General features: G+C 37.7%; 1 protein-coding gene across 1 annotated transcript; it reads left to right on the top strand.

The window, feature by feature from the left end:
* Positions 1-694: 694 nt before the first annotated feature.
* Positions 695-24,041, top strand: LOC140209963 (meprin A subunit alpha-like). The gene is made up of 14 exons (XM_072278662.1): positions 695-795; positions 872-896; positions 994-1,047; positions 1,223-1,263; positions 1,359-1,434; positions 2,662-2,779; positions 4,598-4,773; positions 5,325-5,546; positions 5,639-5,785; positions 13,096-13,311; positions 15,896-16,354; positions 20,745-20,918; positions 22,192-22,384; positions 23,658-24,041. Exons 1-14 carry the CDS (start codon positions 706-708, stop codon positions 23,809-23,811), a joined length of 2,145 nt encoding a protein of 714 aa, XP_072134763.1. The 5' UTR covers positions 695-705; the 3' UTR covers positions 23,812-24,041.
* The last annotated feature ends 321 nt before the right edge of the window (positions 24,042-24,362 follow it).

Below are 24,362 nucleotides of genomic sequence, written 5' to 3'. Positions count from 1 at the left end.
TCACTCTGGTTAACCATCTGAACCCAAGTCCCAGCAAGGCACCTGACCCACTATCCTGACCCCTGCCTCTGGCCACGAGACTGCTCACGTTCCAGACTATTGACTCTGCCCTTACACCTGATTCACTGCATTCCTGTCTCCTAGCTTCCGTGACAAATTTATTCATGCTCCTAAACCCAGAGCTGACTACACACTTGACCCAAGCCCCTGATCACCCGTCTTGCATCTTGTCAGGCACGGAGCACACGTACTCTTAGGAGTATAGAATGCTAAAGAATCAATACCTTCTGGGTGAAGAAATTTATTCCTATCTCTCCCTGTGTACTTACTTTGAAGTTCATAGAAATATCAACCCTGCATCTCAACTCCAAATTTTATATGTTTTCATTAAGTAGCAGATATGGTATCTTATTTGTATTAATTCATGAACAATATTTAAGCCTGCATCAGCAGAATTTCTTTGGAGAGATAGTAATTAAGTTTAAGTGAATTATTCACTATCCTTCTGAATTGTCTTAATAACTTACCAAAAAAATGCAAGGCTAAGAATACAGTAACATTCTTGTACCATGAAGCTGTTATTAGAAGAAAGGATGTTGGACTATTGCACTCATCTTCCCCGTGGTGTAGATTTATGTCCCAAACATGCTATAAATGTCAAGATAGTGAAAACTGAATGTTAGTGTGTCCACATATCGACAGCCAATGCATTTGCTGACTGGAACAAAAATGCACTCATCCGCATTGTATTCCTTTTCTTTAGTAGTTTTGTTGGCATATTGTGAAACTTTGGTGGTAAGATGAAATATGTTCATTTGCAAATTATTTTGATTATACTTTTACCATTTAAAATCAAATATTTTTTTTCCAGATCAGAAAGGGTCTTTTTGAAAATTGTAAGTGTTGCTTTTCTCTGTTACTTGTTTTAAAAGCCTTTCACACAACGTCTTTCTTAATGATTAATGCATTCATTTCTAATTCTTCATTAATTAGATTATGAAGTGGATGTTAGCAATTTAAAAGAGGATATCCCACAAATAAATGCAGGTAATTTATAAGACTTAGAACAAAGAATGCATTCTCTACTATCTTGAAAGTTAAGTCTCTTAAATTTACTAGTATATCCTTCTAAATTTCTCTGGATTATTGAAAATTCTCACAGCATCTTTGATCAACATGTAGAATTTCTTATAATATGTTTTTCCGATTACCTTTCTGATAGAATCCCAAAGGTTTTTGCTTCAGGGAGACATTGCAGTAGTTGTAAGTATGATATGCATTATGTTGATTCATAATAGATTCATTTTGTACCATGCTGTCATCTTTCATGGAATATTGATTTCCTTACTTTGTTTCAGCGAGAACGGAATGCTCGTAAAGACCCAACAAAGAGATGGACATTCCCAGTTCCATACATTCTAACAGATAGTCTTGGTAAAATTTTATTTATAAATTATTGATAATATGGAGGTCTTCACACTCATTATTAATGTCCTGATTTAAGCATCTAATATTATATGAATGTTTAATGTGCACATTTGAAATTTCTCAATAGTATTTTGCAGGAGAGTGGTCAATCCTGTCCATACAGGGAAATTTGAAATGTTTACATTGACAGCTTTAGGGACTTATTGAAGATAAACAATCAGAATTCAAAAGTGAAATATTGCTAAATGGACAGAGCACTTTTTCACTTTTGTGTTGATTAACAAATTTATTCACTGTTGTTGTTCATTGTAAAATAAATCAAAGCAGGATCATTTTTGACCCAGAATGATAGGCAATTTCTAGTGCACATGCTGTAGCCCAGAGGATGATAATTTCGCTTCATTAAATGTATATGCTTTCCTAAAGTTAAATCATGGGACAGCAAAAGATGAACGCATAATGTGCATATCTGAAATTTCTCCATATTATTTTGCAGAAGAGGGGTCAATCTTGCCAGAATTCTGAATGATGTTTGAACAGAAAACAAAGTTGATTCTTCAAAACATTTTAAATAGATGAAAACATGAAAATAAATGTAAACAATAATAAAAAAAATCAAATTAAGATATTGTTACTTCTTTCTCTAACAGAAGCACAAAAAAAAACTCTAATTAATAGTTTGCAAACACGAGGAAATCTGCAGATGCTGGAAATTCAAGCAACGCACACACAAAATGCTGGTAAATGCTGGAAGAGGTACAGTTGATGTCAGGACTCCTGATGAAGGGTCTCGGCCCGAAACATTGACTGTACCTCTTCCTATAGATGCTGCCTGGCCTGTTGCATTCACCAGCATTTTTTGTGTGTGTTGCTCAAATTAATTGTTTCCTGGAACATGATTCCTAGGGAGTCTGAGCAAGTTTCTACTCAGTGGCTGGGCTCCATGCAGAGCCCATTCATAGAGCACAACAGAAACTTGTCAGTGAGCATATGCTCAGGAGTTGAAAGACATAGTGGCACTTACACTGAGAATTTCCAGAAAAATTCATTCTCATCATCTCATAAGCATGAAGTAGCGGTATTTGGGTATCATTTTAAATCATATTTTAAGTAGCTTTTGACCATTACAAGTGGAGAGATTTATGGTCAAACTCCTTCATTTGTTATATTTACCTAGTGTTGGATTATTGTGTAAAAATACTTCAAATGAATTGCTTAAATTCTGATTTTCAGAGTTAAATGCCAAGGGCATCATCTTGGATGTGTTTGAGCAGTTTCGCTTAAAGTCGTGCGTTGATTTTAAACCATATGAAGGAGAGAAATCTTTCCTATCTTTTAAAAACTTAGATGGGTATGTATAAAACTATACAGTTTGATAATTATTTTTTGTATATAGACTGCATCAAAGATTCTCAGTTTCATAAAATAGTACAAACTGTGTGCTGTTTTGACTGTGAAAGAAGAGAGCCAAGTATTATTTATCTCCTTTCAGGTACTCTGCAAGCATTAAACAATATAACAGGTTCATGCTGTAAATATTGACCAGTGCTTTAGATTTCTAGCATCTGTAGTAGTTTGATTTACCCTTACTCCACCTTTACTATTAACTTAACTTTCTACGTTTGCATTCTTAATTTTCCCAAATTTATCTTCTGCATATTCATCTCTATCTCTCATTAAAAGAGTCCTCATCTGATCACTCTGAAATTCTCTTCGCAACTATTTAAACCTAAAATCTGTATTTAATTCTCTATGATTAATTGATGGTAGATATGTGAGTTATCTTTCTTCCTATCCCTCTCCAGATATTGATGGGCCTTGGTCATTAAGCATGATGTACAAAGAAGAAATATTGTTGATATTGTTCAAAAGAGACAGCAATATACTTTTAAAAATCTTCTCTAAATGTAGAGACAAAAACTAAATTAATCTTCAGAAAATCTCTGGGAAATTTTAGAAAGAAATTATGTTTTAAGCTGAAAAAAAAGAGAAGAGAGACTGAGAGAGAAATAGGAAAGATCTGAAACACCACTACTACTAATCTCATTCAGTCTCTCCTGGCCTACACCATGTCCCAGCCCTTCCCTTTATACTCCCTGTCCTGCTCATCTTTTCCATAACGTAAGGTATAGCGTGGTTCGTAACTTGATTTGCCTACACCAGGATCAGGAAGAAGATCTCTGCACTCCATTTCAAGCTACCTTTGGAGGTGGTTGGAGGCTCGTCTTTTTAATATTGTGTAGTGTACATTGACAGTCGAATTAAATATTTGAGCTATAGCTGAGTTTGTGACTCTCTGCAGGTACCTGGAAAGAATCCTTTCATATTCCTGCAGCTTATTTTAATCATGAACTTGGCGTGCATACTATTTATGATTGACATCACAACAACACCACCAAAGATCTGATGCTATTTTAATAACAGCATTGCAGTTCAATAATTCCATTTAATATCAGAGATGAAATCTCTGAAATTCTTGAAATTCTTTTTCTTTGCAGACATCCATGAAGACAGAAGGGAGCCCCAAAGAATGAGTGGCAGTTAAAAATTTAGAAACCCAAAGCCCCCCCCCATTCCCCTCCAACACATAAGCAGCAGCAAGGCAATTATCCTCCCCCACCCCTACTCATCTCTATAAAAATAAACATCAGCACCCTGCACTCGCTGAGTACACAGCTTCCGACAGCTGATTTGTGTTCCTGATGCTTCATTCTTTCCTGCGACATTTCAGTCAGTGGCACTGTCTTAGAATCAGCCCATCCTCAGGGCTGCAAAACCTCACAACCTTGAAAGTGTGTTCGTTTTCTGGGCCGCGTCTGTGAGGTATCGAAAAGCGGCCGGTTGTGAGCTCCTGGGAGCAGTTCTCACCACAGCAAAGAACCGAGGTCTGAGTGTAACTTCAGGTCAGGGTCTTTAATAGAACCCCAGCCACCCTGGAAGGGAAAAGGAGAGAAATCAAAGTTAGAAATTAAGCTGTTTTTATAGATGAACACAAAGGAGTCACATTTTAGCACCAACATGACTCCTCCTCGGCTATGTCATGGAAATATGGAAATATGTCCTGTACGTTGCTAAAATGACCATATTTCAAGCGTATCTACTGGATTCTAAACAACTATATTTTTTCTTCTTTGTATGTAATTGTCAAAATACTGTCTTCATTGAACAGGTGCTGGTCTTTTATTGGTAATATGCAGAATGGCCAAGATTTGTCCATTGGTAAAAATTGTGACAGAAAACCTCTTATTGAGCATGAAGTTCTGCATGCACTAGGATTTTACCACGAACACTCAAGAACAGACCGTGATGACTACGTTAATATTTGGTGGAATGAAATTCAGCCTGGTAAGGTTTCAAGATAACAATCTCATAGGTATATTGGTTTAGTTGAGCGTACTGACACAGATCTGAAAGGATCTGGGCTTGACCCTGTCCTGCGATGCTGTCTGTGTAGAGTTTGCATGATTTCTCCATGAACACATGGGCTTCCTCCCACATGGTAAAAACTTGCTGGTAAAGTAATTAGCTCATTCCAATGACTTCTGAGTGTAGGGTGGAGGTAAAAAGAATCAAAGGACAAATGATGAACATATGTATGGGGAATAAGTATTGGGGAATAAGTATCAGGGAAATAGAGAGGAGATGGGACTATTGGGATAACTATACTGGGAGCCGATAGGCCAAATGACATCCTTCAGTATCAATTTATACATCAGGTATTTGTAATTTCTTTCAAATGATACTTTAATAACTCTATGTTGCAAAAGAACAATAGGATTGCTTGGTTATTGGTATAAGATCTGTAATTTTAATTAAATAAATTTAACATTTAATCTAATTTTGAAAATAAATTACCCTTCACTGCTGCTGAATGTCAATGTTGTACTTGTATTCAGGTTATGAGATAGATTTTGAAGTGTATGGCGATGACATCATTACTGACCACAACACTCCATATGATTATGAATCTCTGATGCATTATCCACCATTCTCCTACAACAAAAACAAAAGTGTGCCAACCATCACTACAAAGATACCGGCGTTTAATGACATTATTGGACAGCGATTCGACTTCAGTGCTCTTGATCAGCTGAGGTTAAATCAATGGTATAAATGCAGTAAGTTCAGTTTTCAATTCATTTTGTTGATGACTATGGTCCTCTTCAGGGATATTGATTAATTTTGATTTTCACATAAACCTTTATCTCAGATGCCACTCTCACGCTGTTGGACCAATGTGCATTTGAGTTTCTTAATATCTGTGGCATGATCCAGGGAGAACAGGATGCTACCGACTGGGTTCATGTGAAGAGCAGTCCTGGAAATGAAGATCATACTATAAGTGGAAAATGCAGAGGTGAGTGTGAACCATCAAGTTCTTTCAATTTCCCATGATCACCTAATCCACCATTCCGATCCTTGCGCCTGTTCTGTCATGGGGAAAGATCATGGCTGACCTGGATCTGATCAACATTTATCTGCGTTGTTTGCATAACCTCAAATAAACTTGACTAAAGAAATCTCAGTTGTGACATTTCAGATTGGCCTAAACAATTGCTATTAAATTCATTCTGATAAGGGTTTAAAGCTACAATTTTTTCTGTAATTTCAGTTTGATGTGGTATCGAAAAAGTAGGTAAAATAACATTTAAATACTTTCTAATCTGTAAATATCTGAAAAAATGTGATACTAATGCAAATTATATTTATTAGATGACTGTTCAAAAGACATGAGACAATTATCCATAAATAAGTCACGAAAACATGTTTTCCCTTTGTCTTCCATGAAAGAAAAGCTTGATCAGTTCTGGATGGTTGGAAGAAAAAAATGCATATAATAGGACTTGATAGGGTAAATTTACTCAATCCAAAAATTTTCTGAAATAGAAATCATATTCGTATTGTTTGTTTAGTTATTGGATTAATCATTTGTTTATTCAGTTTAATAAGTGCAAAGGGAAGCGAAGCCCCTAAAATAGAAGCCACTGAGAACCTCTGTACAGACTCGCACTCGAGGTTCACCCATCGTGGACATTGAATTTCATCCAAATCTTCTGTCGAGAACGTTAGATATCGAATATTAATTGCCCAATAATAGATAAGGCCCAATAAGGTTCGGCAGTGCCAAATCACCATCTTTTTTTGATTTCTGTAAATATTTCTGACTTAATGTAGGATTTTTATTCTGCCATATATATGAAGAAATTTTAAAATCAATAATATCAAAAAATGATTTAGAGATGAAGATTAGTACCGCCTGAAATAGATACAGAAATTTAGGTAAAATAGTCATCTTAGTAGCATTAATTCGACTAATCAATGATAGGGACAATGAGGACTATTTAGTAAGCAGTTGTTTAACATGAAAAATTAAGTGTAAAAAGTTAACTTTAAATCGATCCTTATGCTTCTGAGTAATATTAACACCCAAATAAGTAAAATAATCAGTAGCCAGTCTGAATGGTGATCGTCTATAAATTGGAACTTGCATATTTAATGGGAAATGCTCACTCTTATTAAGATTCAATTTATAACCAGAAAAACTACTAAACTGAGCAAAGAATGATATTACTGCAGGGATGGATTTCTCTGGGTTAGGGATATATAGTAACAGGTCATCTGTATATAGTGATACCATATGCATCCCATTCCCACGAATAATGCCAAATATATTGGGTGAATCACAAAGAGCGATTGCCAAGGGCTCCAAGGCAATATCAAGTAGTAAAGGGTTTAAAGGACAGCCCTGTCTAGTACCTTGATAAAGCCTAAAAAAGGGGGATCTCTGATTATTACTAAGTACAGAAGCCAAAGGTGTATCATATATCAATTTAATCCAAGATATGAATTTTGGGCTAAAATTAAATTTCTCAAGCATATTAAATAAATATTCCCATTCAACTCTATCAAACGCCTTCTTGGTGTCAAGCAAAATAATACATTCTAGAGTTTTAGATGAAGAAGTATATACAATGTTCATTAACCTCCTAACATTAACATACAAATAACGATTTTTAATAAATCCTGTCTGGTCATCAGAGACAATTTGTGGCAATACAACTTCCAATCTAATTGCTAATAGTTTGGAAAAGATTTTGGAGTCCACATTCAACAAGGATATAGATCTATATGATACACATTCAGTGGGGCCTTTATCTTTTTTAGGAATTCAAGAAATAGACGCTTCAGAAAAGGATTGTGATAATTTTCCTACAAATAAGGCATCCTTAAAGATTCTACATAACCAAGGAGAAAGTAGATTTGAAAGAGATTTTTAAAATTCTACTTTATACCCATCCAGACCAGGTGCTTTACCAGAATTAAAGGAAGAAATTGCTTTCTTTACTTCTTCCGTAATGGATGCATCTAGTGTTAAACATTCATTCAATGGTAATTTTGGAATATTCAATTTCCTTAAAAATACATGCATTATGGTAGAATCATCAGGAAATTCTGATTGGTATAAAGAGGTATAGAATTCCTGAAAAGATTTATTAATTTAGTCATGCTCAACCATCAAAATACCATCCTGTTTACGAACGTTAATAATCTGACGTTTAGCCGAAGCAGCTTTCAGTTGGTTGGCCAGTAATTTACCTGATTTATCACCATGTATATAAAATTGACTTTTAGTTTTAAGTAATTGATTTTCAGTTGGGGATGTTAATAATAAACTGTGTTGCATCTGAAGTTCAACTGTCTTTTTATAAAGCTCAAGATTAGGAGCAGCAGAATATTTTTTATCAATTTCTTTAATCATAATCAACCAATGTACGTATTTCATTATTAATTCATTTTTCAATCCAGCAGAATATGAAATAATTTGTCCACTGATGTATACTTTAAAAGTATTCCATAATATCCTGCTGGAAATTTCTTCTGTAAAGTTAGTTGTAAAGAGAAAGATAATCTGTTCTTTAATAAAGTTAACGAAGTTTAAGTCCTGAAGTAGAGTAGAACTGAACCGCCATTGTTGAGCGCTGAAAGTTACATCAGTTAATTTAATTGATATCTTCAAGGCCGCATGATCAGAGACGGCGATTGAATCGTACTCACAGGCAGTAACAGACGAAACTAACGGAGTGTGCATAAAAAAGTAATCAATTCTAGAGTAATTATGATACACATGAGAAAATAATGAGAACTCTTTATCGTTAAGATTTAAAAACCTCCAAATTTCTAAAATTCTGGAGTCAACTAAAAAGGAATTAATAAAAATAGTGGATTTGTTTGGAAGTACCTGATTAGGCGCAGATTTGTCCATTGACGGATTCAGGCAACAGTTAAAATCTCTGCCCATTATCAACGTATATTCATTTAAATTAGGAAGAGATGCAAATAAATGCTTAAAGAATTCAGGATAGTCGGTATTTGATGCATAGATATTAATCATAACAACTTTTTGGTTATAAAGTAAACCAGTAATTAACAAAAATCTACCATTCAGGTGTGAACTTGTTTCATAGTGAACAAATGAAATTGAGGAATCTATGAAAGTAGAGACTCCTTTCACCTTATGCTGTGAGTTGGAGTGAAATTGTTCAGCTTTCCAAGACCTAAAAAACCACCGATTATCCTCCTTCCTCACATAAGTTTCCTGGGCAAAGATAATCTGAGCATTCAATCTATGAAAAACTTTAAAAATCTACTTCTGTTTAATCAGATGATTCAAACCATTAATGTTTCATGAAACAAAGTTAATAACATTATCCATTTTACTTGAATAAGCCATATGGTATGTGAAGGATTAACTTTAATGCATTGGAAACTCATAAATCAGGAAGATGGAAAAAGGTTTAAAGGGGAACCGGAAGTTATGACAATTCAGACATATTTGTAGTTTCAGATCAGCCCAGATGAAAAAAACTAAACTCAAAATAGCCCCACTTCCCATCCACAAAAGCCCGAAAATTGGCCAATAGACAGTCAGAAAGCTATCTAGAAACTCCCCTACCCCCATCTCTCTTGAAGGCAAATCTCCAAAATTGAAAAGAATGCAAAATACAACCCACACTCAAAACATTGAGAAAAGAATGCCATAAAAAACATCAAATAAATGTTAAAAAGAACAGCTGTTTGCAAAACATTTTGAAAGGCGAGATCTTGGAAAGTGAAATAGAATACAACCTTATTACTATTTCAGGAAAAAAAAACATCAATCACCAAATCAGATTCTCAATTATTTTCAAAAATGAACAATTGAAAAAATAAAATAAAATAATAAAGGGGGAAAAAAGGAACATTAACATAAAGCGTGATAAACATTCATACTTCAAAACAAAGTACGAGTATCATCAAACCAAGGGCAAAATCCTTCAAACTTTGATAGTCCAGTTCAATGAACTGGTTATTAACTCAGAAACCAAATGAGTAGAGATATGAAGAAACAGTAAATTTATTAGACTGCTGAGATTGAACATTGATCCTCAAGGAACTGATGAGTTTCATCCATGGATATAAACCATTTACGTGATTTATCAGTCAGAACAACCCTTAGGTGAGCTGGAAATAGCAGAGCTGGTTGGAACTTGCTTTGATAGAGCTCTGACATCACCGGTTTAAAAAGCGCTCTTTCTTGCATTACCTCAGGACTGTAATCCTCAACCAGACAAAAGTTGAGGTCTCCGTGTTCAATAACCCCTTTCCGATGGGCAATTCGAATTAAGTGCTCCTTGCTATGCAGATAATGGAATCGGAGTAAACAGGTCAAGGCTTCAACTCTTTAGGAGGTTTTGCTCTTAAAGCCTGCTGAACATGATCAAGTATAGGAGGAGTAGTAAAAAAAAATTGATCAGGGCCGAACGCGTTCAGAGCCGAACACATCCATTAAAAATTGAGAAAGGAATTTAGTAAGGTCACCACTCTCAACGTCTTCACGGTGTCCTATTACTCGCAAATTCTGTCTATGACTACTACTTTCCAGGTCAATAATCTTGACTTTATACTGTTCCAGTGTTTGAGTGATCGAAGTTAATTTCTTTTCCAACAAATCCAATCTACGATATCTCTGTCTACCAGCTTCATCGAGTTCAGAAATTTGCCACTGTTGTTTTTCACTCTCCCACTTAAGTGCTCCCAGTCTACCTTCATTCTCCTTTAACAATACTTCCAAAGTAGAAAATCTTTTATCGAATTTATCATCCAGGAGCTTTGACATAGCTTCCAAAGTGAGTTGAGACTGTTTAGGCTGTTTAAAATCACCTTCTCTCCTTCCATTTCCATTACCTGCTTCCTTGCCTTCGGCTGATGCCTTTTTCCCTCTGGTATCCATTCCAGTGATTAAAAATCAAAGTTCAAGCATATACAAGTGTTATAAACACTTTAATATAGATAGTAAAGGTGTGGTAAAAAGATTGAAAAATGAATGGAGCAAAGCTAAAATGCAACTTAATCCATCTAGTGCCCCAAGAGAACTTAAGAATTGTTTTGTGATACAAAAAAAACGATAACAGTTCTGAGGTGCTGCGTTTTTAACTATTTTTATCTAAGTATGTCTAATAAGAATTGAAATCAAAGAACAGAGAATTCTACAGCATTGTGACTTAGAATTCTATTTACGATGAATGGCTTTCCTGCTGATAAGAAAAGTTTTTGACCTTGTAATAAATGATGCAAAGCGGTAATAAGACCACAAGACCATAAGAAATAGGAGCAGAATTAGGCCATTTGACCAAATGAGTCTGCTCCACCATTTCATCTTGGCTGATCCATTTTCTCCCTCAGCCCCAGACTTCCACCTCCCCCCACAATATACCTTCATGTCCTGACCTATCACAAATCTATCAACCTCTGCCTGAAATATACATAAAGATTTGGCTTCCACAGCTGCCTATGGCAATGAATTCCACAGATTCACCTCTCTCTGGCTAAAGAAATTCCTCCTCATCTCCATTCTAAATGGATGCTCCTCTATTTTGAGGCTGTGTTCTCTGGTCTTAGACTCATCCACCACAGAAAATATCCTCTCCACATCCACTCACCATGGCCTTTCACCATTTGATAGGTTTCAATGTGGTTATGTCTCATTCTTCAAAATTCTAGTGACTACAGGCCCAGAACCACCACATGTTCTTCATCTAACAAGCTGTTCAATCCAGGAGCCTGAATGGAAATTAGGAAGAATATGACCTGTACCTGTTGCCATAGCTTCCAATTAGATTGACACAAAGGTTGGGGGTGTTGTGGATGGTGTGGAGGGCTGCAAGACGTGATAGTGGGACATCGTTAGGATGAAAAACTGGGCTGAGAGTGGCAGATTGAGTTCAACCCAGATGAGTGTGAGGTGGCTCATTTTGGTAGGTCAAATATGATGGCAGAATGTAGTGCTAATAGTAAGACTCTTGGCAGCGTGGAGGATCAGAAGGATAATGGGGTCCGAGTCCATAGGACACTCAAAGCTGTCGCGCAGGTTGACTCTGTGGTTAAGAAGGCATACAGTGTATTGGCCTTCATCAATTGTGGGATTGAGTTTAGGAACGAAGAGGTAATGTTGCAGCTATATAGGACCCTGATCAGACCCCACTTGGAGTACTGTGCTCAGTTTTGGTCAGCTCTGTACAGGAAGGATGTGGAAACTATTGAAGGGGTTCAGAGGAGCTTTACAAGGATGTTACCTGGATTGGGGAATATGCTTTATGAGAATAGGTTGAGCAAACTTGACATTTTCTCCTTGGAGCAATGGAGGATGAGAGGTGACCTGATAGAGGTGTATAAGATGATGAGAGACATTGATCGTGCGGATAGGCAGAGGCTTTTTCCCATGGCTGAAATAGCTAACACAAGAGGGCACAGTGTTAAGGTGTTTGGAACTAGGTACAGAGGACATGTCAGGGGTAAGATTTTTATGCAGAGAGTGGTGAGTGCGTGGAATGGGCTGCCGGTGACAGTGATGGAGACGGATACAATAGGGTCTTTTAAGGGACTCCTGGATAGGTACATGGAGCTTAGAAAAGTGGAGGGCGATTGGTAATCCTAGGTAATTTCTAAAGTAAGGACATGTTTGACACAGCATTGTGGGCTGAAGGGCTTGTATTGTACTGTAGGTTTTCTATGTTTCATTGTTAATAAGGAAACTTGGCAAATGTGAAAAGCTACACAAGTAACTCCTGACAGGCGATAGCATGAATGATGTATTGAAAAAAATGAAAGGAATATACAGGATGATGCCAAAGGGGATTGATTGCATTGTTGGCAGAAGTAGAAACAAAAACTTACGATCAATGACATAAGAATGGACAAACTAGGACTGGAGCAAAATATAATTGCACATCAGAAGCTTATTTTAGGAATGCTGTATAATCAGCAGCCCCTAAACTGCTGAGCAATCGCCTACAGACATCTACTACATTTTTACACTCAGTTATGTAAATATCAACTTAATCAATGATCCTGTTTTGTTTTATTCAATTAGAAATAAATGGTTATCATATCTTCAATTGCTTCTTTAATTTCAGGTTAAGAGTTTGATTTGAAACATGCTTCATCTTGACGTCTATCATTTGATAGAGATGTGTAAAACTAAAATTATTCTTTCTCTTGTCACCAATAATTTCTGCATCTTAATTTGTTCCATAGTTGTAAAACAATGAATGAATCTGAGGCTTTTTTTTACTAAGTACAAAGAGAGTTCCACTTTCTCCAGTTTCTAACAAATTATTGAAATTCTAGATGCTGGATACTTCATGTACCTTGATACTAAGAATGGCAATGCAGGTCAAAATGCTGTTCTGGAGTCCAGGATCCTGTACCCCAGAAGGGATGAGCAGTGTCTTCAGTTTTTCTACAAAATGACAGGCAGTCCAATGGATAAGCTCGTTATATGGATGAAAATGGATGATGGAACTGGAACTGTTCGAAAACAAGTTAAAATTCATACATTACAAGGTATGATCTTTTCAGACTGATAACCTATTACTTCATTTGTCTATGTTTGTCCATTTCTCTCTAAATCTGCAAGGTGGCACAGGTGAATCATGGCAACATTCTGCGGGCTACATACGACCTGTTGGTGCAGTCTTTCATTGATTCTGTTATGCTTATCAGATTTATTTAGTATGCCTGCAAGAAAATGTATCTCAGGATTGTATATAGTGACAAATAAGTTCTTTGATAATAAACAAGGAAGAAGCTGCAGATGCTGGAAATCTGAGCAATGCACACAAAATGCTAGAAAATCTCAGCGGGCCAGGTAGCATCCATGGAAAAAAGTACAGTCGATGTTTTGGGCCAAAACCCTTCATCAGGACTGGAGAAAAGTAGATGAGGATTAGATTGCAGGAGTAAAGATAGGAGTAATTTACTCCTCATCTATTTTTCTCCAGTCCTGCTGAAGGGTCTTGGCCTGAAATGTCAACTGTACTTTTGTCCATAGATGCTGCCTGGCCTGTTGAGTTTCTCCAGCATTTTGAGTGTGTTGCTTTGATAATCAATTTACTTTGAACTCAAATCTCTCCTATCCATAATATTTGTCCAAAAATCTAATATCGATATCAAAGAATCTACTAATCTCTGTCTTGAATATGCTTACGGATTGAGTCAAATATTCAGTACACCCAGGTGAAGAATTTCCTTCTCACTTCTATCCAGTCTGGCCAGCATTTATTTTAAAATTATGACCTTTGGTCTAGATATCCCAACCAGGGGAAATATCTATCCCACATCTACCCAGTCAATTACCCTACTTCTTAATGGCGACCCTCTCAATTCTTGGTCCAGTCTCCTTAATCTCTCATCAAATGCCAAGCTGGCACTCACTTTCGCCACAGACCTGTTCACAATATTTTAAATGTAGTTTCATCAATGATGTATATAATCAGAGCTAATGCTCTCTACTCCTCTCTTTTACTCTAGTCTACCTACAATAAAACCCAATGCACTGTTTGCCTTCCTAGTTGCTTGCTGTACCTGTACGCTAATTCTCAATGTTTCATGCATTAAGATGCCCAGATCCCGCCCCCCCCACTTAACATCAGCAACTTTCAATCTCTTACCATTTAAAAAAACACTCTACCTTTCTGTTTTCCCTACCAAATCATTTGATCTCATACATTTACACAATATGTTCCATCTGACATGTGTGATCCAATCTGTCAACTTTTCTGTATCCCTTTACAGCCTCATTACATCCTCCTGACAGCTCGTATTGCTAGCTAGCTTTGTATCATCACCAAACTGGAAATATTGCTCTTATTACACAAAATGCTGGATGAACTCAGCAGGCCAGGCAGCATCTATGGAAAAGTGTAAGCATTGCCGTTTCAGGCCGAGACCATTCCTCAGGACTCATCAAGTCCTGAAGAAGCATTTTGGGGTATTAAGGGGTTCATATGTTTAGAGGTGGTGCCACACTGTAGGTGGCAGTGATAGTGTTAATTGCGGAGTTGATGATTATGGAAAGTGAAGACAATGATAAAATGGGGAAACGAGATTCTCTAGATGCCGGAAATGTTAAGCAACTCAAACAGAATGGAGGGAAATGCACAGACAAGTTTTCAGGCTGAGACCCTTCACAAGGCCTGTTCTTGAGTCCTGATGAAGAGTCTTAGCCCAAAATGTTGTCCTTTCATTCCTCTTCAGGCAGGTTGCCGCTCTTGCTGAGTTCATTGAGAATTTTGTGTGTTTTCCACGAAGAGTGGGTTCAGGAGAGTATCAAATGGAGAAGTGCAGTGAATGGGGTGGATGCAGCTGAAGATCTGCTCATTAAGGATAATCACTGATGAAGGAAATCAGAAGCAAAGGTGTGGGAGGTAACATTATTGAAGTAGATATAACAAAGATAGAGGAAACCGGAAACTAGCATTGTACTTTCAGGAACTGGCGAGAGAGGGAGTGTGGCCAAGAAAGTTATGGGTTTGTTGGTTTTTCATAAATGTTGAATACCTATCTATTTCTGAAATAGAGAAGGGAAAACTAATGTAGAACCTGATTTGAACAGTGTGTAAATTAGGACAGAGTAGAAATTGCCAGTGAAACTGATGTAAATTTCCATTTCAGGGTGTGAGCAGGTAATAGCAGTGATAGTGATCAGGGTGAGGAACTTGAGTATCATTGGCTAAGAGAACTTTCTACAAAATTAGCATCCATAACAATTCCTTATTCCATAGCGACACCTTTGATCTGGAGGGTTGGTGAGCTTTAAAATCTAATAACAGAAACTATCCAAGTAACCTAGAAACCAAATTTTTCACTATTTTCAATAAATAATTACAATAAAATAATACTCTGAGCATATGTTGATGTGCTGGTTAGAAAGAATACTTTTATGTTTAGTTATTCCAGTCATGAAACTACTCATTTTCAGATTGGTACATGTTGTTTCACTTCACTTCATCTGTACGTGCTTTACTCCCGGTACTCCTGGAGATTTCATCAACCACATTAAATTCCATGCCTTGTATGATAAATCATTCTGACTGTTAAAACTTTGACAAATATTTCATGTTTTTATCATTTATTTCTTTCTCTACAGCGGATGGCAGCCATTCATGGAACATTGCCCATGTGACTTTCAATGCGACAGCCAAGTTTCGTTATGTTTTCGAAGGAATAATTGGTAACCCCAGTGATTCTTCAGGTGGTATTTTCCTGGATGATGTCACACTTACCGAGACCAAATGTCCTTATAGTGTCTGGCATGTAAGGAACTTCACCAAAAAGCTTCAAAACAATTATAGGAGGGCCATAAACAGTCCATGTTTCTATAGCCCGGAAGGATATCGATACGGTTTAACTTTAAGACCTCATTCTCATTTTGAAAATTATACAGGGATCTTTTTCCACCTGTGCAGTGGTGAAAATGATGATATGCTTGAATGGCCAGTTGGGAACAGACAAGTTACCATTACAGTACTGGACCAGCATCCTGATGTGAAACTCAGAACGTCGTCTACTCGAAGCTTCACTACAGATGGAAGTTATCTTCTACCCGGTGAGAAAATAAATGCAATATCTCTGTTACAATTTTAGCATCTGTTTGAAATGGATTCTATAAGAAAGAGCTTGAACTTTGGTCAAACTGTTTCTCCTTGTTTTCAGTTGGTATAAAACAGGGGTCCCCAACAGTTGCACTGCAGACCAGTTTAATACTGACAATATTCTTGCGGACCGGCGACGGGGGGTGGGGATTAGGGTTGCCAACGGAGAAGAGTAGCAGTCAAATGCGTTGTTTACCCCGAGAAAGACTACAATGACAATGAAACCTTGCGCGGGCACCAGTGCACATGCGTGAACGTGCCGATTTTTTTCACAAATCGTTTTTGGTGATTCTGATTGGGTGTGGGTGGAGTGTTAATCACGACCGCAATATTGGTGATAAGTGGCTAGTACACTCAATTTCATTTCTAAAAGGGTTTATCTAATGAATTTAATATTAAACACACAGCGCATATTTTCCTCGCATGAATGCAGTGATAAGTCAATTATCAGGGGAGCTTGAAGTAAGTGTTGAACGGACTAACGAACTTCCAGTAGAAGTGGTAGAGGCAGGTTGGATATTATCATTTGAAGAAAACTTGGACAGCTATATGGGCAGGAAAGGAATGGAGGGTTATGGGCTGAGTGCAGGTCGGTGGGACTAGGTGAGAGTAGCGTTCGGCACAAACTAAAAGGGTCTAGGTGGCCAGTTTCCGTGCTGTAATTGTTATACGGTTATATAAGTCACTTATAAGTCAATAGTATCATAACATTTTAAGTAATGTTTGGATATTAAACACACAGCACATATTTTCCCCGTATGAACATATAAAATCATTGCAACACACCAATACTGCTGAATCAGTGGGAGCCCTGGGCTTGTTTCCCTGCAACATCGAGTGGTGACGGGAGACAGCGATACCCGAAGGGGGTTCCTTATGTCCAGTCTATTCTGCAGTTTAGTTTTCGTTGCATTCATTGCAGAGATATGTTGGAAATGGAAGCAACATTTTCAGTGCTTTCGTGGCTATCTCAGGACATTTAGCCTTGACTTTGATCCAGAATGCTGGCAGAGGTGTTATGTCAAACATACTTTTCAGCCCGCCATCATCTGCAAGCTCAAGGAGCTGATCTCCTTCCCGCACTGACATGGATGAGGCGCGGATAATGACCTTGCGTGCGTTCATGCTCAACAGTGGCCGTGACAGGGAATGAGGAAAGGTGCAGCTGACTCATGTCACCAAATCATGTCGTTTCCTTGCGGCCTGGTAGCACATGCTTTGCAGCCCGTCACCTGTCCGCAGCCCGGTGGTTGGGGACAGCTGGTATAAAACATACGCATAATGGGCACAGGTGAATAAATATGAGTGAAAATAATCAGACACTGGGAAATACGAAACAAAAATATTTTTTGTGCTTGTTTCACAGAGAATCTGAATTTTCCTTCATTCTCTAGTTTTAAATCTCTCAGTGCCATACACACACCATGTTCATAGTTTCTATGGGTCTTATCTCCATCTTCCTTAACCTAGTTCCCAAACTATTAACCACTTAGTGGTGTCTCCTTGTTATTTGTTTACAAACTCTGCGAGGACGCCATCTATTGGCCATCTGTACTTACACACTGAATCACACACTTTGCTATGGGACTGAAGTCACCTAGAATGCAGGCCAGGTTAAGAATTGGTTTCACTTTCCCAGATGGGCCTTAATGAAGTAGGTGAGTATTTATTAACAATCAAATAACTTCACAATCACTAGTAATGTTTGTTTTCAGTACTGTTCTCCTCTTGAAACCTGGGAATTTAGATTTAGATTTAGATTATGAAGACACGCCCGACCACAGTCCGACTGAGTCGTCCTAAAACTTCGAGCCTCTGATCAACTCTCTGACACCGAGTACCAAGCACCATCTCTATCCGAATGATTCGACCTCAATCTCGGTTGCCAACAGCAGGCAAAGCCGGGGATTTTGAGGCCGTCCCTCCGGAAGATTCTCGATCGCACAGTAACAACAGCACTGAACATGCGTTTCAGAAATTTCTCCATGTGTTCCTCTGTGCTTTCACGTCTGTCTCCATCAAATCAGAATTGACCACGGCCCCTATTTAATGGATAAGGAATCACTTTGACTGGAGGGCTGCGCACACGCGACGCACTGCTATCTCTTCTAAAAATTATTTACAGTTTGAACTTCATCCTTTCCTTTTTTCAATGAATCTCAAAGTGGCATATGGTGACGTTGGTAATAAATTTATTATCAGGTACATTGGTAATAAATTTACTTTGAACTTTCACTTTTCCATCTGTCTCTAAAGCCATAGACTAAACTTTGCCACGTGCCTTCGTTATTTCACTATATAGTGAAGTCTTGAGCAGCCTTCCTAATTAGGGGTGGCTGGGAGTTACAGAGGTCCATTGGACAGGTGCCTGGATAAGGTGCGGATTTCGGGGCAGCACCATCAGAGAAACAAAGTTGAGTTTGAAGAGATATTGTTAAAGATCATACAGTTGGTGTGGCACATTTAGTAAATTGGGGCAAGTGAAAAAGGATGGGGATTACAGGGACCTGATGATCAAAATATCATGGCAGAGAGTGGAGATCAAGACATGCATAGAAATACTGATTGGTAGGGTCAAGGTTATTAGGGTATTTAGGAAATTTGTTCTTAGTGATCAAGAAGTGGGACAATAGCTGGGTCTGGATAGAAGTCCAAGGAATAGAACTACAGGTGGTACATCACTGAAAATTCAGTACGTCTTGGTTTTAATCAGGCACCCAAAATATGTTTCTTCATCCTGCTCCTGATCTCCATGAGGATTCAGCAGTGGACTGCAATGTTGCTGACTCACTGCTGGATTTGACATTGCTTTGATTTCGTAGGAGATCCCAGGGGAAAGGAGTGGAAGGGCATTGAAAGATACATTCCTTTAGTTTTAATATTTCCTTATAATATTACAAACTACTTAAATATTTTAAATGTATCTAACCATTTAATTGTTTTTTTTATAATTTCGCACTTAAAATGAAAATATAATTTTTTGCAATTGAGATCACACTAGTAGGCTCAGGGATATGGAGAATTATTGTGACTGGATCCCATATCTGGACTATGTAAACATGGATGTCATAAAAGATAAAATACCAAATTGAATTAAAATATTGTTTTTCTAAGAATGAGCTGATTAATTTCACCTACTATTTCTCTGTAACAGTTTATGGACAGAAGACTAAAATGTACTGCTATCGATGCAATAATGTTCTTGAATGTAGATCACGAATAACCATTATTGAAGAACCTAATAGTTCAGTATATTTTTCATTCCAAAGTTTTGATAAGACTTTTTAATAATGAAAAACCCAGGTGAAATCCATTGAAGAGTTTGTTTCTGGCGCGAATCGACTCTAAACTCAGAAATGACCGGGATTCCCTTCAGTTTGCCTATTGCCACCACAGGTCAACAACAGATGCTATTTCATTAGGTCATCACTTAGAGCAAGATCATCTGGACAACAGTCATGCACATGATAGTATGCTGTCGTTTTACTACAGTTTGGTGTTCAACACCTTCATCTTCCCCAAACTGATCAGCAAGCTTCTAGATCTGGGCTTCTGTACATTTTTTTGCAACTGGATCCTTGACTTCCTCATCAGCAGATCCCAATCAGTATGCTAAGAGTATCTCCTCTTTGTTGATCATCAAGACAGATACATCTCAAGACTGCATTCTTCGCCCCCTGCACCATTTTCTTTACATCTATAACGTCATCTCTAAGCACAGATCCAATACCATCGATAAATTCGCCAATGGCACAACTACTGTTGGCCAGATCACTTGTGGCGATGAGTAAATATACAGGAGTGAAATAAAGCATCTAGTTGAGTGGGGCCACTATGACAACCTCATGGTCAACATCAACCAAACCAAAGCAGATGATAAGAAGCCTGAAGTCCCACACCACAGGTTTGGGAACAGCTTCTTTCCTACAACCATCAAGCTCTTGAATATACCTGCACAATCCGAACCCTATCTCAGCAATGGAACACCATAGATTACTTCTTGCGTTGCCATGGATTTCTATTGCACCTTTGCTTTTTGATATTACAGTCTTGCTTTAACAAACATGGTATAATTAGATCTGTAACATATATGGAATTTTTATTCTGTGTTTATTTAAACCTTTGTACTGGTGATGATGTTGCAAGGAGTTTTTCATTCTATCTGTATCTCACTGTCCTTCTGAACCTGATAATAAACTGAACTGGAATTGTTAAATTTGAGGTTGTTACACTATTAAGTTGTTAGATTTGCTTCATATTTCCTACCAATATGATTCTGCACTCTGCTTTAGCATTTAAGGTAGCATTAAATGACCTAATATGTATGACACTGTTTAATTACAGAGAGAAATAACACCTTCTATTGGGACAAGCCCACATTATCTGGAGACTATGATGTTGCATGCAACTGTTACCGAAGTTCCACCTGGGGATGGTCAGGATTCATACGACACAGGGAGCTACAGGGCAGAAGTTTCTTAAAAAATGATGACCTCATTATTATTACTGACTTCAATGGTAAAGTTTCTTCTCATGTTTTCTCTTGGTGTGGTTGTTACTTTCCCATCGCAGACTGAAAGTCGGGTTTAGAAAGCTGAGTTCTGTGCTTCATTATTAACTTCATGTGATTTGAAGTTGTTTAGGGATTTTTGCAGAGAAATTAGTTACTTGTGCAAGTAATAAATATTATTGGCCAACAAGGTGATAACAGTCAGTTATAAGGAGAGCTCATGGCAGGGACACATGAATGAGAAACTTGGCTAAATTTTGTAAAGCAAATGGTATTGTTGATGGGTGTATGGTTTGAAGAACTGGAGGGGGAAATATGTGAGAGTCTACCTCCAGTTGCTACTTTTATATCTGGTAATTTGACATGCTGCTTTTTCAAACACACTATGGAAGACTGAAGGGGTACGGTACACTGCACATTCTGTTCTTCTTAATGGTGAAGGAAGATGATTGAAGCTTATTTCTCCAATAAACCAGGGGTCAAAAAATACAAAGGTTTATGCACTGTTAGTTAAAAAAACAGCTGACACACCAAACAACTACGAATTATGGATCTGGAGTGGGATTAGTTTACTGGTTATCCCTCAGGTGGGATAATTTAATCAGGTACACTTCCTCTGGCCACTCATTCCATATTGCATGCTGCTCTGTGTGACATAAAATAGCTTCCATAGTTCCTATTAAATATTTTCCCTCTCACTTTAAACCTAAGACTTCTAGGTTTTGGTTCCCTGACACTGCAAAGAATATGCTATGTATACACTCATAATGAGTTTATATGTTTCATCAAGTCTCCTCTTGCTCTTCTAAGTTCCAATGGATACAGAGTCACTTATTAAATGCATCAAACAAACTACTGTGAGATCATCCCTTCAAAGCTTCTTCTCTGGTGTGGATTCTGAGGCGGTGAATGAGCAAATGTCAGAACTGCAGACTCCATATGTAGGGCAGAAGAGAGCTAATGGGAGAGGAGTTTGGTTTTGTGAGGTGGTGTGATTCTGCCCCTACTTACACCGGGACGTTTGTGTGCTCCCAATACATGACCTCAGGACTCTCAATATGATGCTGAAAGCAACCACTCCACTCAATATTGCTCAATGCAATGTGCTATTTTGAAGCATTGCCACTTTTTAAGGACATATTGTTCCTATTTGGCCGTGCTGTTCCCCTCCCTTTCTCTACCTCTTAGACATTGTTAGACTCACACAGAAGAAAACAGGAAAGAAACAATTATCAAAATGCAAAACTCAATTGCTGAACTTAACTAATCTTTTTTTCAAAGATCTGACTCCACTGATTCATACAGAAGTGCCAATTCAGCCCAGGGGTCCTCCATTAAGGCATCGGCGAGCAGTAGAACATCAGCTCTACTCAGCAGAGCATCAGCTACAAAGTCCCTTCAGAGAGCAGTGCAGTCCTGGCTATTGTCTGAATGGTGGAATATGTGTTACTGTGAATGGGAAAGCAAGTTGCAGGTAGGTGAAGCTTCTGCAACTCATGTGTGGGTACTTTGAAGGAGCAAAATAGTTATTTTGCAGGGTTTACTTAGAAAATTTTGATGGCCTTTTGGTTCAGTTTGCACTATGAAATCTGATTTCTCTGATTCCAGAACCATAGATGTCCATTTGTTACAAAGATCTGATCTACCCTTTTCTGAAATGCAAATTACTTTTGTTGAAAGCCAATCTCAACAATATTTGAATTTGCTACACCACATGACAATAGGACACATGTCCTACTAAGTTGATAGAGTTATTTGATATCAAATAGTCCATACAGCTCAACTTGTCTATGCTAACCAAGTTGCACATCTAAGCTAATGCTATTTGCCTGCATTTGTCTCTTTTCCCTCATCATTTTGTTTCCACGTAGCTGTGTGAATACCTTTTTAAACGTTGTAATTATACCTGTAATAATGGCATGATTATAAACGTTGTAGCAAAAAAAAGTATACAAATATATGACACTGCTGGGCAAGAGAATATTGATGATCATCAAGCCCACGTTTTATTCCCCATGCTAGCATTAGTTCAACTTTATTGATAAATATTGCCTATCTGACCCATTAGTCACATACAACAATCTTTAACACAGTATAATCTTTAGGGAGATGTGCAGCTCCAAGCGAGAATAGAATTTTCCCTATATTTGTGTTTGATAGAAGATGGGCAAGATTCAAACACGATAAAGCCTGCAGAGGTTGGAAATCCAAACAACACACACAACATGCTGGAGGAATACAGCAGATCAGGTTGCATCTGTGGAAAAGAGTGAAATGCGAGGACTAAGCAATCCATTTTGTTTGGATAGCCCTCGCAGCCCAAACTACCATTCTCCCTAATGCCCTATATCTCTTTCCAGTTTCATCAAACAAAATGCAGAACATGAAATTAGTATGACCAAAAACAATTAATTGTAACTTCAGAAGTTGCTCTTATAGATCAGGGCCACTGGGTAAACTGCTCCTTACAACTTATCCTGGCCATTATCTGATGACACATTCTCAGACTTGCTTGTTACGGCTCTACATAGTTTGCATTATTGGTATAGTAGAGAACTATTGCTCACTGGGAAACCTAGGTAAGCACATGAAGACTGTGGAAAGGATGTGTTAGTGAAATTGGAAGCTGTTAGATGGGGCGATCTGTATGCAACATACTGTAGGCACTAGCATTAAACTGTTTGACAGAAAGGCTGTTGTTTGTGCGATATTGTTATGTCATACTTTGTAATGTTATTCCGTTTTAGGTGTGCGTCAACTCAAATACACCAGCACTTTGGTGATCGCTGTGAGAGAGCACAGGTTCATGGCACAGTCCTGGGAGTACTGGTTGGTGCAATTGCAGGTGTGCTGGTGTTGTCTATTGCTATTATTAACATAATTGCCAGAAAACGAAATTAAATCATCATAATGCTCATAGATGGATTATAAATTGAAATTTTCACTAATTTACAAATCTTTTAATGTCTTGCAAGAACTTGCACGAGTTTTGTGTTCTATGGTAATTTCATGAAATTTGGTTGTATTTGCATCTCCTCACATTAGACATTGCTATTTTTTCTAATTGTATTATGGATAATAAAGCAAGTAATAAGTAATTGAGTCAAACTGTTGAGCACTGCTTTGCTTTGTAGAGCTTTTACAATAAATCATTATGCCTGTTCGCATTTCCTGAAGCTTGTGTGTAAATTTATTCTTTAACATAACTCAGAGTTAAAGCAGACAGCAAGGCTGGTTGAGCAAGGGAGTCCTGGTCTATAGAAAGTGAGTTCAGATGAGATGAGGAACTGTGTAAGAAAGCAATCTAGTCGCCACCTTACAAGGAATCTGATTTAAAGGGGAGTAGATGCAGAAAGAACTTGTGTAAAATGGTTGATCATCAACGTACGAGATACATTGTGAAGATCAATGAGTAAAGGAAGATCCAGGAAGTATTCAGCACTGACTTCCAG

The sequence above is a fragment of the Mobula birostris genome, chromosome 2, assembly GCF_030028105.1.
Source record: "Mobula birostris isolate sMobBir1 chromosome 2, sMobBir1.hap1, whole genome shotgun sequence".
In the NCBI taxonomy this organism is placed as follows: domain Eukaryota; kingdom Metazoa; phylum Chordata; class Chondrichthyes; order Myliobatiformes; family Myliobatidae; genus Mobula; species Mobula birostris.
Note: the sequence above shows the minus strand (reverse complement) of the source record. Positions and strands in the feature narration are given on the sequence as shown.

Excerpts from the sequence above, each read along its gene's own strand:
- LOC140209963 (XM_072278662.1), top strand. The coding sequence starts at position 706 with ATGCATTTGCTGACTGGAACAAAAATGCACTCATCCGCATTGTATTCC. Across the intron at positions 1,264-1,358 it reads AGGGAGACATTGCAGTAGTT|CGAGAACGGAATGCTCGTAA; the intron begins GTAAGTATGATA and ends ACTTTGTTTCAG. Across the intron at positions 1,435-2,661 it reads CATTCTAACAGATAGTCTTG|AGTTAAATGCCAAGGGCATC; the intron begins GTAAAATTTTAT and ends TCTGATTTTCAG.